Genomic DNA, 12,489 nt, shown 5'->3' with positions numbered 1-12,489 from the left:
ACATCACAGTCAGCAGCCGAAGGCCGATCTCGTCCTCGTCCTCGTCCTCGTCCTCGTCCTATCCTCGTCCTCGTCCTCGTCTTCGTCCTCGTCCTCCTCGTCCTCCTCGTCCTCCTTCTTTCATTCTCCCCTTTGGGATCACATCTTACCTCATCAAGTTTTTCGGATTCGGAGCAGACAGTGTACAAGTTTGAAAGCTGTCAAACCTCGTTAATGCTCCTCCTCTACCAGCTCTCTACCTCCAACCATTCTTTTCCCATGCCCAGCCCTCCCTTCCTCCCCCCCACCTATTCTCCTCCTCAATCTCCACTCTGTTCCAGCTGCTACCCCTGCTCCCTCCCTCTTCCTCCCTCCCTCCCTCCCTCCCTTCATGAACTCTTCCTCTCCTTCACTTCAGTCTCACCGTCACAGGCGTTGACTGCTGTTTGTTCGCCTTCCCATGTACAGTAACAGTAATTTGCCTGCGTCAACAATCAGCCTCCTGCTATCTCCCATCGTCCCTTTCCTCTCCTCCTCCTCCTCCTCCTCCTCCTCTATCTCTACCACTTCTTCTCGCAACTTCTCTCCCCTTTCCTCCTTCCTCTCTGACTCCCCCTCCCCTTCCTCCTCCCTCTGCCTCTCCCTCTCCCTCCTCCTCCTCCTCCCTCGCTCACTGTCTCGGATAGACACATGCTGCATGCCTTTGCGCTCCCTTTGCCTTTTCCCCTGCCTCTCTCCTCCTCTCGAATCGTCCTCGATGTTCATCTCACCGAGGGTTTCGTAAACCTGCTCGAGCCAACGCTGCCACCTCGTTGTTCATGGTGGCAGAGAAGAGACCGGTGCGACTGAACAAGCATGTCAGAGAGTGATGGAGAGGAGAGGAGAAGAGAGGGGAGGAAGGTGGGGAGAGGGAAAGTGACGGTGGCACGGGGAGGGGAAGGGAGGGAGGGAGGGAGGGAGGGAGGGAGGGAGGGAGGGAGGGAGGGAGGGAGGGAGGGAGGGAGGAGTCATCAAGTTCGTCAGATCACTAACCGAAGTTTTGGCAATTTCTCGAGAATAGAGTTAAGAGCAGCTTGAAACCCCATGTCCAACAGCCTGTCTGCCTGAAAGCCAAAGAACGACATCACTTTTTAGAACATCATCATCATCATCTACATCCAAACAATTACATACAGTGTCATCATCATCATCATCATCATCATCATCATCATCATCATCATCATCATCATCATCATCATCATCATCATCATCATCATCATCATCATCACTGCTATCATCATCATCATCATCACTGCTATCATCATCATCATCATCACTGCTATCATCATCATCATCATCATCATCATCATCATCATCATCATCATCATCATCATCATCATCATCATCATCATCATCATCATCATCATCATCATCATCATCATCATCATCATCATCATCATCATCATCAGCAGCAGCAGCAGCAGCAGCAGCTCCAACAGACCTCGTCCAATATCAACAGCTCAAGTTTCTTCACGTTGAATTGCGTCACTTTCCTGCCGTTACAATTCAGCACCAGCTCCTCCAGCTCCTCCTGCTCCTCCTGCTCCCTCTCCCCTCCCCCTAGCTGTCCTCCCTCTCCTCCCTCACGTCAGCGTGTGTTGCAGCCTCCCAGGGGTTCCGATCACGATGTTTCCTCCTTCCTCCAAGAACACCCGCAGCGTCTCATCGTTGTCGCTCCCTCCTGTCAGGATCGCGACGCTGATCTCCGGCACGCACGCCGACATCAACTTCGCAACGCTCAGAATCTGCATCGCAAGTTCGCGGGTCGGCGCGATGACCAGGGCCCCGACCTCGTGCATCTTTAGCTTCTCCTCCAGCCGCAGCAGGAGCTCGAACGCAGGGATGAGGAACGCGGCTGTCTTGCCCGACCCCGTGCACGCCTGTACAGCAACGTCCTTGTTGGTGAGGAGGAGGGGTATTGTAGCCTGCTGTACAGGGGTCATCCTGCTGAACCCAAGGGCCCGGATCGCCTCCATGGTCTTATTGCTCAGAGGCTTCGGGAGATCCACGTCCTCGAACTTTTCTCCCGTCGCCACACCCTCCGACACTTGGGCCGGTGGCGGGTCTGGCTTCTTTGCCACCGGTTCTTCGATGGGGTGCTGCTTCCGTCCAGCAGGAGACTGCTCGGAGCCGTTGGAGCCGTTGGTGGCCTTCTTCTCCATCTTGGACTTCTTCTTCTTACTTCCGTTCATGCCGTCCTCCTCCTTTTCTCCTGCACCCTTGTCCTTGCTCGATCCTTCTTTGTACTCGATTCGAGGTCGCTTACCACCAACACTGGTGTCCTCCGACAGACTTTTGGCCTGTTTGTTCACGATCTCCTGCTTCTTCTCCTTCTCCTTCTTCTCCTTCTCCTTCTCCTTCTTCTTCTCCTGCTTCCTGTCCTCTTCGCCTCTCCCTTCCTGCTTCGGCTTTCGCCTTATTGCCCATGGACTGTCCATGGTTTGCACGTGGGACTACCCCCCACCCCACTTATCTAGTGCTCCAACCCACCCTGCACTACTGTACCACCGGTCATTGATTTGATTTTCTTTACCCCTTAGTTTTACTTTCTAATGACATCAAAAATGACCGGTACTGAAATACCCCTACCCACTTTCGACAGAGCTTGAGAGACCTGTATGGGCTGGCCCGTTTCTTTCAGATATAAGGCGCCAATATGCGATAGAGCAAGGAGGACGGGTAGGAGCGAGCAGCCAAGGCTTGAAGGGCGATGGCAGTAAGAAGGTCATAGTCAGGGGAAGAGCACGTTATGACATCTCAGATGTCTACGAAGATGTCTTGAGACAAAGTTAGCTGCAGGTCAGTGATCACCACAGGACAGCTTACAGAACAGGAGGTTTACGATGGAAAGGACTTCAAAAGAGTTTGTCTGCAGAAACATCGAGACGATCTCTTGAGGAGTGCTTGGTTCTAATTTAGATATTTCCGCAGCCGTGTTTGATCATGTGTGTAATAGTGACGCCCGAGAATAAGCTTGTATGTGGTGATGATGTATTGGCAGGTGTTGGTGGATGGGTTGAAAACCTTTTCAGAGCATAAGAAATGATCAGCACAACTCTTGCACAAACTGCTTTCCTCTCCCCATCGCTCTTATGCAGACCGTTGGAGAGCACAGGGTTCATGAACAAGGCTCCTATCCTCAAACTCAACGCCGTCAAGCAGCCTTCGCGCCTGCATCGGGGTGTAGGCGGCAGGCACGTCAAACAGGAGCTTCAGATGAAGGCTGGTAGCAACCACGTCTCGAGAGGACTAGCTCTTCTCAGCACCCTCGCGGTGGTTTCAACTCCTCTGCTCTCCTCCGGCGCTCCTCCTCCGCCCCCCGTCGAAGTGTCGGCCAACTTCCAGAACCCCTATCTTCTGCTGGAACCCGCGGGAGAGTCTTACCTGGGGAAGAAAGGGATCAATCTGCAGATGCCGAGCGAGCTGTCGGACAAGGACGAGGCTCCTCTGGCGTACACGATGAAGAAGGCAGCGAAGCCCAAGATAAACTACATCGAGAACCTTTCGAACCTCGACATAGCCGCTTCGTTCCTGTGGACCATGTTTCTCTACTTTGGGATCTTCGACATCAACTACAAGGACAACGTTATAAGGCAGGCTGGGGGGGTGGATGGCGACGTGAGACCTTCCGACTGGGTCAACATCAAGCTCGGAAAGTTCTTCGAGATGGAACAGGAGACGTGGAAGGACGACTGGAGGGCTCCGGTCCCACTTCAGATGTTCACTTTCTCCCTCTTCTTCCTCGCCGGGCTTGCGATCGAGCGGGGGATCGTGGTGGGAGCAGGAGACGTGAACGGCTTCTTCGCCTTCTCCGCAGCCTTGAGCGGCTGCATCTGGGCCGGAGTCTACGAGCTCGGACGAACGCAGCAGAGGGGGTACCGGCTGACCCGAGAGGAGCAGGAGGCGATGGATCAAGAGTGGAAGGACTTCTGCGACTTTGCTCAGGAGCAACTGGAGGTGAAGCCCAACGGGAGGGTGTACGTCGGAGACGTCATGAAGGCCTTCCGGCGATCGTACGGGAAGTACCGGACAAGCGAGCAGCTGAGCGACGAGAAGCTTAAGGGCTATTTCCGCAGGTTCGCGAGAAACACAACAGGCATGAAGGGCAAGCAAGGGTTCTACAAGGGGATCGCGTTGGTACAGAAGGCTGACGCGTTCGGCTACCCCACAGCTCAGTTCCGGTGGGCCGAGGAAGAGAAGAAGCGGAGGGACGAGGAGGTGGATACTGGCGCTGCACTCCAGACGGCTGATCGTGTTGGGCAGGTACGGAAGGCCAGGGAGGACGCGGCTGAGGCTGCGCGGATGGCTGAGGAGGCTGCAATGAGGGCACGAGAGAACGCAGACGACACCGTGGGAAAGAAGAGAGAGGATGCGGAGGAGAAGAAGAGATCGCAAGAAGTGTGAAGATCATAGGCTGAATAGAAAGAGAAGCAATAGTTTCATCTTCTGATTCCTTGACATGCTTGCAGATTGAGTAGGGCTTGTCGGATGCCTTGGATAGTGAGAGGTAGATAGAGATGGTTACATCGGAGGAGGAGAAGTTTCAGGGAGAACGCCAGCAGTCTCAGGAGGAGTTGGCCCAGGAAGGGTTTGATCCGATGGAGGGACACGAGGAGAAGATGAAGATTCGCACAGGTGCAACTTTGCTCCGTACTCCCAGGGCACCCAGCTCTTGTTCTGCTCATGAAACACGAAGCACATACCGTAGTCGCCGTCTGTCAGAGGGCTGAGAGCGAGAGCTTGCAGCTGTCTTGAGCAAGGATGGTCATGGAAGCATAGCCAGACTTCAAACAGGCCGGGCTGCAGCTGAGACCCGAGCCCTCCCGTGCAGACCTGACCGCTGATCGCAAGCGGGACAACATCCTTCCAAGTCTTCGTCTCGTGGCAGGAGGCAATCTGGAGAGTAGACTGAGTCCATCCCCAGCTGTGAGGGTCAGCAGCAGGAGTTAAAGAAGGAGGAGGAGGAGGAGTGGAAGGAGGCGGAGAGAGTGGCCCAGGGGTGGCATAAGAGCTGTAGATCTTGCCCTTTCTCGTCAGCCCGCTGCCGTCAGTCTTCACATCGCCATAGTCGTTGGCCCCTCCCACGGGGCCATCGACGAAGTTCCAGACAGCCCAGGATCGCAGCCCGAGCTCCTTGTGCCAGCCAAACCAGGTGGAAATATCGCTCTCTACGCTCCCAGTGGAGCACAGCTTGTCGCTCATGTAGCAGTTGGGCACGTCGCAGATCAGGGTGATGTTAATGGGCGAGAACTTGGAGTCTTGGAGCAGTTTCCTCACTCCGTTGGGCAGTGTGCCCTGCGTCCAAGACTCGGCAAGAACTGCAGGATCAGAGTCAGATGGCTGAGGAGGGGAGGAGGAGACTTGCCCTACCTCCATCTCCTGCTGAGAGACTGGTCGGCGTGTAGCCCCCCACGTTGAGAGCCAGGCAGTCCCCCAGACAGCTCTCCCAGAAAGGTCCATCAACATGGACGAGATGGGGGACCTGGGCTTCTTCGTGGATGAGTTGAGTCAGCGCCGTGGTGAGGTTGGCGATCTCATCCTCGCTGCAACGATCGTTGGTGCAGTAGTGTGAAGCTCCCATCCAGTACACAGAGACAGCATGGAGATGACCGAAGATCCTTGGATCTTGGAGCACCCTTCTCATGTTGGCCATGAAACTTGCTCTCGAGCTAGGGTCGTGCACAATATCAGCATCGCAATGATCGCAACCGGAGTCATCGAAGTCTGGTCGGCCAAAGAACAAGATGACCTGCGTGTTTGCGTTGTAGAAGTGCTCCACAACAGAAGCAAGTCGATCGATGCCCTTGCTTCCGACATGTAACTCACTGGCGAGATAGGTAGGGAAGTACAAGATCACTGTCAAGTATCTTGAATGGTTGAAGTTTTCCCTCAGCAGCTGCAGATCGTCGTCTCTGACTGCAAGGTACGTGTCCCACAGAGTATCATTCATCATCCATCTCTCTGACCAGGAGCTCAGCCGCGTTGGAGCGCTCCAGACTGTCCCCTCAAAGATCAAGTCGGCATGAGCAAAGCTCAAGAGCAAAGGCAGCAGAAGCATGGACCGCGACATGGCGTGTGCTGAATCAGATCAGGAGACCTGAGAGAAGGGAGATTAGTAGTGGACTTGAGGCAGTACAACAAGCATGTCGCTGTGGATTGACGAGATGTGAAAGTGTAGCCATGATAATCAAACATGTCGGTACTTACGGAGTACTTTCAGAGAAAAAATGGCAGGATGGTCATCATGAGTGACGACAAAAATGATGATGCAGGGAAGATCAAGTACAGCACGCACTGGCAAGGATGGCGGGAAGGGCTGGTTGAAGTGTGTGCTCTACAAGGAGACGCGCGCGCGTCTCAACTGTCATCTCCATGAGTCACATTGGCGATGACAATTTTTTTTTCGACCCGGAGGCCACCGGGCCCGGAGGACATGGCATACTCCGCAGCCCCGTCACTCAGAATCATCTAGCGACCTCCTCAGATTCGTGTACTGCCCTCTTCGGATGGGTCATCAACGGAAATCCGCACCCAGTTATTGTCAGCAGCTGGTAGTAAAGTCTTTACTACACAATAATGTGATACTTTACAGCTGAAGTAAAATAAAATAATCAATTCCATCCCCACCCAATCGCCTCCAACGATGCACAAGAGCCTCTCCTCCAAGTCCTTCACCATCTCCCTCCCCCCTCCTTCCTCTCTCGTCCTCCCTCCCAGACGACGCTGTCCAGCTCCTCTCGCCCCTCCTCCCGCCCCTTACCAGCCTCCCTCCCCTCCCGCCTTGCCCGAGGACGCATGTCTCAAGAGCATCCTCGAGGCTCGGAAGCGCGGTGTCACGTTCGGGGGGATGGTGAGGAGGCTGGCACGAGACGTCTCGGCTCAGGACGTGACAGAGGGGGCGGCGGGGCTGCTAGCGAGGAGGAGAGCTGAGGAGCAAGAGGTCGTCGACAGCTCTCAGGGGAGGGGGGAGGCGTTCAGATCTTGATGGCTTCTCCTTGTATGACGGGAGGGGATGATACAAACCAGCTGTAAAGCACTCAGGACAGAGCCAATCTAGGAGGAGGTGAAGAGCAGCGAGGTTGACCCGGATGGCACGGAAGCATGCGGGTGCCAGTCAGTCTCAGAGTATAGGTGGCAAGTGAGGAGATGTCGAGCATGCTCGTCGGACGATGTAACGGAAGTATGTAAGATAGTGCTAGTGTAAATCATGTGCGATAAACGAAACCTGCTGATTTCTCTTGAGATGCTGTACGTAAGCAAAAAATGATTTCACCCAATTTATCATCCATTTCTCTGACCAAAAGCTCAGCCGCGTAGAGCAAGGGCAGCACAAACATGGACCGCGACATGGCCTGAGAGATAGGAGATCAGCAGTGGACTTGACATGAGACGGTACAGAGCGTATGACTTGCGTTTATCGCAAATTCTTTAAACTAGCACTACTTTACATACTATCGTTACATCTTCCGAAAGGCATGGGAATTCCATCCTTGATGACATCTACTGCTCAGGTCGGCTCTGGCGTCATTCACCACTTCGTCAGACCCTTGGATGATGGCCCTCAAAGAGAACTGCTTTTCATAACCTCTTGCTCCTCAGCTCTCCTCCTCGCTAGCAGCCCCGCCGCCCCCTCTGTCACGTCCTGAGCCGAGACGTCTCGTGCCAGCCTCCTCACCATCCCCCCGAACGTGACACCGCGCTTCCGAGCCTCGAGGATGCTCTTGAGACATGCGTCCTCGGGCAAGCATGCGTGGCTAGGAGCTGGACAGCGTCGTCTGGGAGGGAGGACGAGAGAGGAAGGAGGGGGGAGGGAGATGGTGAAGGACTTGGAGGAGAGGCTCTTGTGCATCTTGCGAAACAAGGGGCGAGGAAAAGAAGGTCAAAACGAGGCGTGTCGTAAACACAAGGAGTCGTTGGAAGTAGTAAAGTTCGATTCCCCCATTCTGGGAACAATAATGACTGTACTGTCAACTTCCCAGGAATGAAGGCCACGAGGTCACGCCACAGGGATCGCAGGCAATAGAAAACACTCGTTTTCGTCTCCACCTCCGTCCTCCTCTCCCCGACTTCTCCACCTCAGTCAGTTTCTGTTTCACCTCCTTCTAGTCCCCCACCCATCGCCTCCCACGATGCACAGGCCCCTCTCCTCCAAGTCCTTCACCATCTCCCCCCCCCCCTCCTTCCTCTCTCGTCCTCCCTCTCAGACGACGCTGTCCAGCTCCTCTCCGCCCTTCCTCTCGCCCTCCACCAGCTTCCCTCCCTCCCGCCTTGCCCGAGGACGCATGTCTCAAGAGCATCCTCGAGGCTCGGAAGCGCGGTGTCACGGTGGGGGGGATGGTGAGGAGGCTGGCACGAGACGTCTCGGCTCAGGACGTGACAGAGGGGGCGGCGGGGCTGCTAGCAAGGAGGAGAGCTGAGGAGCAAGAGGTCGTCGATTGCTCTCAGGGAGCTTCTCCTTGTATGACGGGAGGGGATGATACGAACCAGCTGTAAAGAACCCGGTCGTCGAGGATGGAATTCTATCCATGGCTGTCGGACGATGTAACGATAGTATGTAAAGTCACTGATCAGTGCTATTGTAAATCATGTGCGATAAACGAAAATTGCGGATGCTAGTCTGAAGCGATGACCTTCATGTAACAGTGGTCGATCCAACACTTCAGCAACTGGTTGTGCGAAGACTCCGAGGCTCAGGGCAGCTATCGAGCTGCTGGGCATCTGGTACGAGGTCAAATGAATCTTTACCAGCGATTCGTAGCTCTCTCCGTCTGCGACTGCAGTTGAGCGCAGCGCGTCGTCGAGTCTCAGTTTTGTTCTACTGATTGAGGCCATCAGTCGCTAGGGAATGGTGCTATCGGAAAGATATCAAGCTCCTCTATCAAGCCGACGGGTCGGATGATGGTGCAGATGACTCGGATGATTTCAAGTTGCTTGTCGTGATGGTCAAGTTTCAACAAGTTACAACAAGTTTCAAGTTTTCAACTTTCATTATTGAGTAATATTTGAATGATCACCCTACCCACTTGCAACCACTGCACCCTACCTGTGTCGTGGGGTACATGGTGGAATACTGAACCACGGGTAGAATGATTGGCTAGAGTCTTTGGATATAGAAACTGGGGTGAGTGGACAAAGGGATAGGGTAGTGGTCCAAGGAGGTACTGGGGTGGGGTGGTCTTTCAAATTCCCACCATGCAAGGGCAGCAGTATCAGCGGCATGGGATGATGTTGTTAGAGCAAGAGGGAGAGAGGGCGCGATGAAGTGAAGGATAAAATGGAAACAGAGATGATGAGAAGAAGATGGTTATTCACAAGTATTCTACAGATGCTGTGTCGGGATGGAGAGAAAATTTGATGGAGGAATGGCCATGACAAGATTCTTTTGGGTGTGATCGATGTGAACCTGGTGGCATACGTCAAATTTTAGAGCCAGCATGATTTTGTAAAGATTATCACCTTCCATCATGTTAAATTTGTTAGGGATTTTGAGCGTGGGAGCAGGGAGGGGATTCTGCAGCGAGTTGTAGTCAAATCGAATACTAATCTTTTGTCCAGGATTTCGGATCCACGCTCTCAGATTTGTCCTTGAACCTTGAAGCCTCTGAAACCTGCGCATCTGAGATGTGGTTCCACAGTACCTGACAGTACCGCCAGAAGGAGCTGAGAGCAGAAAAAACAGATTCAAGCATGACGGCGGTGGGTGCGAGGTTGAGAAGCAAACACAGCATTTGGGCGTGTGTTCTGCTTTTCGTCTCTCTCTGTGTTGAGGTGGTCACGGTGGTGACGAGACAAGGGAGACTGAACATGATCAACTCGGCTCAAGCGTCGTTGGAAGAGGAGCCTCTACTGAATTTGGATGAACTGAATCGAAGGAGTAATGTGCGAAGACTGCGCTCGAATGCAGTGGACAAGGGAGAGGGCGGAGAGGCCGTCCATCGCTCTGGCTCGAAGCGAAAACAGAGGCAGACAGCGACTTGCACAGGAGCTCAACAGGACGATGCTCATTCTTTGCCTCAGAAGTCGCGTGTGACTTCAGAAACTGAGCAGCACGAGCTAAGATCGATCACGGCAGACGCTTCTTGTGGGGACAAGAGGCAGGCTCCCTCCAGGTCGACGATGGATGCCATGGCGGGAAAGATCAGCCACCCAACGAGCCTCAAGGCATCTGAGAATCGACTGGAGAGTTTCTTGAACAGTATGAAGAACGAGAGCAGCCGTGACTCGTCGAAGTCTTCCGCCCCCTTCACGTTGATCGCTCCTCCAGTCCCGCCAGCCATGATGGGAGTCAGCCGGCAGCAAGTCAGTGGCAGGGAAGCCCTGGCGGCTGCGGATAACAGGCAGGAGAAAGACCAGATGGGAGGAGGGAAAGAAGCAGCTACTCGCCTGCCGGAGAGGACGAGGGCGAGGAGGGAGGGGGAGGTACCCAGAGCTCAGCCCTCGGACGCGGCAAGCTACAGCCTCCGATCTCGGAAAGGCCAGGAAGGAGCTGAGGGACAGGAGCGGCACGAGCAAGCGGACAGGACGAAGCCTTCCAAGAGGGTCGACGAGTCCCCCGTCACTTCGGAATCCAACGAGGGCGGCGACTCTCAGGTCGAGCGCATCCAAGTCTGCGTGAGGAAGCGGCCGGTGAACACGCGGGAGCAGCAGTCGAGCCTCAAGGACGTGGTTCGAGTCCCAGCGGGAGGGAAGGGGAAGGAGCTGATGGTTCTGGAGTACAAGAAGCGGCTGGACTTGTCTGAGTACGTCGAGCAGCATGACTTTGCATTCGATGAGGTGCTATCGGACAGCTGCAGCAACGATGAGGTCTACGAGCGGACGACCAAGTCACTTGTGCGGTACGTGTTCAACAACAAAGGGAAGGCCACGGTGTTTGCGTACGGGCAGACCGGGGCAGGGAAGACCTACACCATGATGGGGGGGAAGGGGCAGAAGGGACTCTACCTGCTTGCTGCTCAAGACATATTCTCGCTGCTGGAGGAGAAGGGGAGGGAGAGCGAGGGGCTCGGGGTGACTGTGAGCTTCTTCGAGATCTACGGGGGGAAGCTCTTCGACCTGCTCGCCGAGAGGAAGCCTTGCGTGAAGCGAGAGGACGGGAACAACAACGTGTTCATCCGGGGACTGTCGGAACACGTGATAGGGAGTGCTGAAGACCTGATGCATGCGATCCAGCGGGGCCACCAGGCGCGGTCGACGGCAGCGACGGAGGCGAACATCGACAGCTCGCGTTCGCACGCGATCCTCCAAGTGTGCCTGAGGAAGATGGAGGGGAAGGGGCAGGTAGTGGGCAAGCTCTCTTTCATCGACCTGGCGGGAAGCGAGCGGGCAGGGGACACCGGGAGGAACGGGAACATCACGAGGAGGCTGGAGGCAGCAGAGATCAACAAGAGCCTTCTGGCACTCAAGGAGTGTATCCGAGCACTGGCAGAGGAGGCAAAGCACATCCCCTTCAGGGGGAGCGTGCTGACGTCTGTGCTTAAAGACAGTTTCATCGGCAACTGCCGGACTGTCATGATCGCCAACGTGGCCCCGACGCAGGAGACGTGCGAGCACACGATGAACACGCTGAGGTACGCGGACAGAGTGAAGCAGATTAAGAGGAACGCCTCCTCCTGCGTGTTCGAGGAGGAGGCGGCGGCCCAGGACGACTGGGCGAGCATGATGGACAGCAGGAGGAGCATCAGGTCGTCCTCCATGGCCGAGAGGGCGACGACGGTGGTCACGGCCATGGCGGCATGCCGGAGCGCGAGGGGGTCGAGGACGAGGGGCAAGCTGACGACGAGCCCCGAGGAGGAACAGGGGAAGCACGAGGAGGACTTGATACAACAACTTGCTTCCCTGCACAGACGTCACATCCAAGACACTTCCGCCCTGCTGCAGAAGGAGCGAGAGATCCTGGCGCGGGTGGAGCGGAACGGGCCGTCGGCTTCGTCGTACCTGAGTGGCCTTGGGAAGCTGCTGCAGCACAAGTCCGGGATGGTTTCACGGATGCTGGAGATGCTCTCGAATAGTTGCAAGTAGAGGAGGAGGAAGGGGAGGGGGGAGGGGGGATGGTATGTACATAGTAGGTCTATGCTGGTTAATAGAAGGCGCTAGAGACGTTGAACGCCATAGCTGTCCATGCACCCTGTCGACCGTGTGAGAGAGGAGGAGAGTGGAGAACAAGAGGAGACGGAAGGGCGAGGAGGAGGAGCCGGGGATGGTACCGTGAGATCTTGCTGTCAGAGCAGCTGCATGGGGCTGGACGACGGTCTGCTCGCAGAAGGAGGAGGGGTCGTCGACCTCATAGCGGAAGAGAGATCCGTACTGAGAGGACGAGCATGAGAAACGAGATAGCGAGCAGAGAGGAGGGGGGAGGGGGGGGGGCGGAGAGCGCAGAGGGGAGAAGGGGGGGGAAGGGGAAAGAAAGGAGAAACCGGAGGAGAGCGGATGGGAGGAAGGGGAGGGGGAGGGGAAAGAGGAGGAGGGGGGTAA

The 12,489-nt window shown here is 55.3% G+C and overlaps 4 protein-coding genes across 4 annotated transcripts in view; 2 read left to right on the top strand and 2 right to left on the bottom strand.

The window, feature by feature from the left end:
• The window catches only part of GUITHDRAFT_141524 (hypothetical protein), a gene marked incomplete at both ends in the record, with an annotated part of 3,236 nt that extends 780 nt beyond the window's left edge, over positions 1-2,456 (bottom strand). Inside the window, 6 exons of the mRNA XM_005828975.1 lie at positions 150-197; positions 404-461; positions 750-824; positions 1,012-1,082; positions 1,460-1,511; positions 1,606-2,456. Coding sequence (XP_005829032.1) covers positions 150-197; positions 404-461; positions 750-824; positions 1,012-1,082; positions 1,460-1,511; positions 1,606-2,456 — 1,155 coding nt within the window. The remainder of the gene's footprint in view (positions 1-149; positions 198-403; positions 462-749; positions 825-1,011; positions 1,083-1,459; positions 1,512-1,605) is intronic.
• A 604-nt stretch (positions 2,457-3,060) lies between these two features.
• GUITHDRAFT_141523 (hypothetical protein) lies at positions 3,061-4,422 on the top strand (the record flags this gene model as incomplete). Its single annotated transcript, XM_005828974.1, has 1 exon — positions 3,061-4,422. One exon carries the CDS (start codon positions 3,061-3,063, stop codon positions 4,420-4,422), a length of 1,362 nt encoding a protein of 453 aa, XP_005829031.1.
• A 117-nt stretch (positions 4,423-4,539) lies between these two features.
• Positions 4,540-6,088, bottom strand: GUITHDRAFT_141522 (hypothetical protein; the record flags this gene model as incomplete). The annotated part of the gene is made up of 2 exons (XM_005828973.1): positions 4,540-5,336; positions 5,389-6,088. 2 exons carry the CDS (start codon positions 6,086-6,088, stop codon positions 4,540-4,542), a joined length of 1,497 nt encoding a protein of 498 aa, XP_005829030.1.
• Positions 6,089-9,705: 3,617 nt separating this feature from the next.
• Positions 9,706-12,036, top strand: GUITHDRAFT_141521 (kinesin-like protein; the record flags this gene model as incomplete). The annotated part of the gene is made up of 1 exon (XM_005829059.1): positions 9,706-12,036. One exon carries the CDS (start codon positions 9,706-9,708, stop codon positions 12,034-12,036), a length of 2,331 nt encoding a protein of 776 aa, XP_005829116.1.
• Positions 12,037-12,489: the final 453 nt, after the last annotated feature.

Source organism: Guillardia theta, assembly GCF_000315625.1.
Source record: "Guillardia theta CCMP2712 unplaced genomic scaffold GUITHscaffold_55, whole genome shotgun sequence".
NCBI classification, from domain to species: Eukaryota; class Cryptophyceae; order Pyrenomonadales; family Geminigeraceae; genus Guillardia; species Guillardia theta.
Note: the sequence above shows the minus strand (reverse complement) of the source record. Positions and strands in the feature narration are given on the sequence as shown.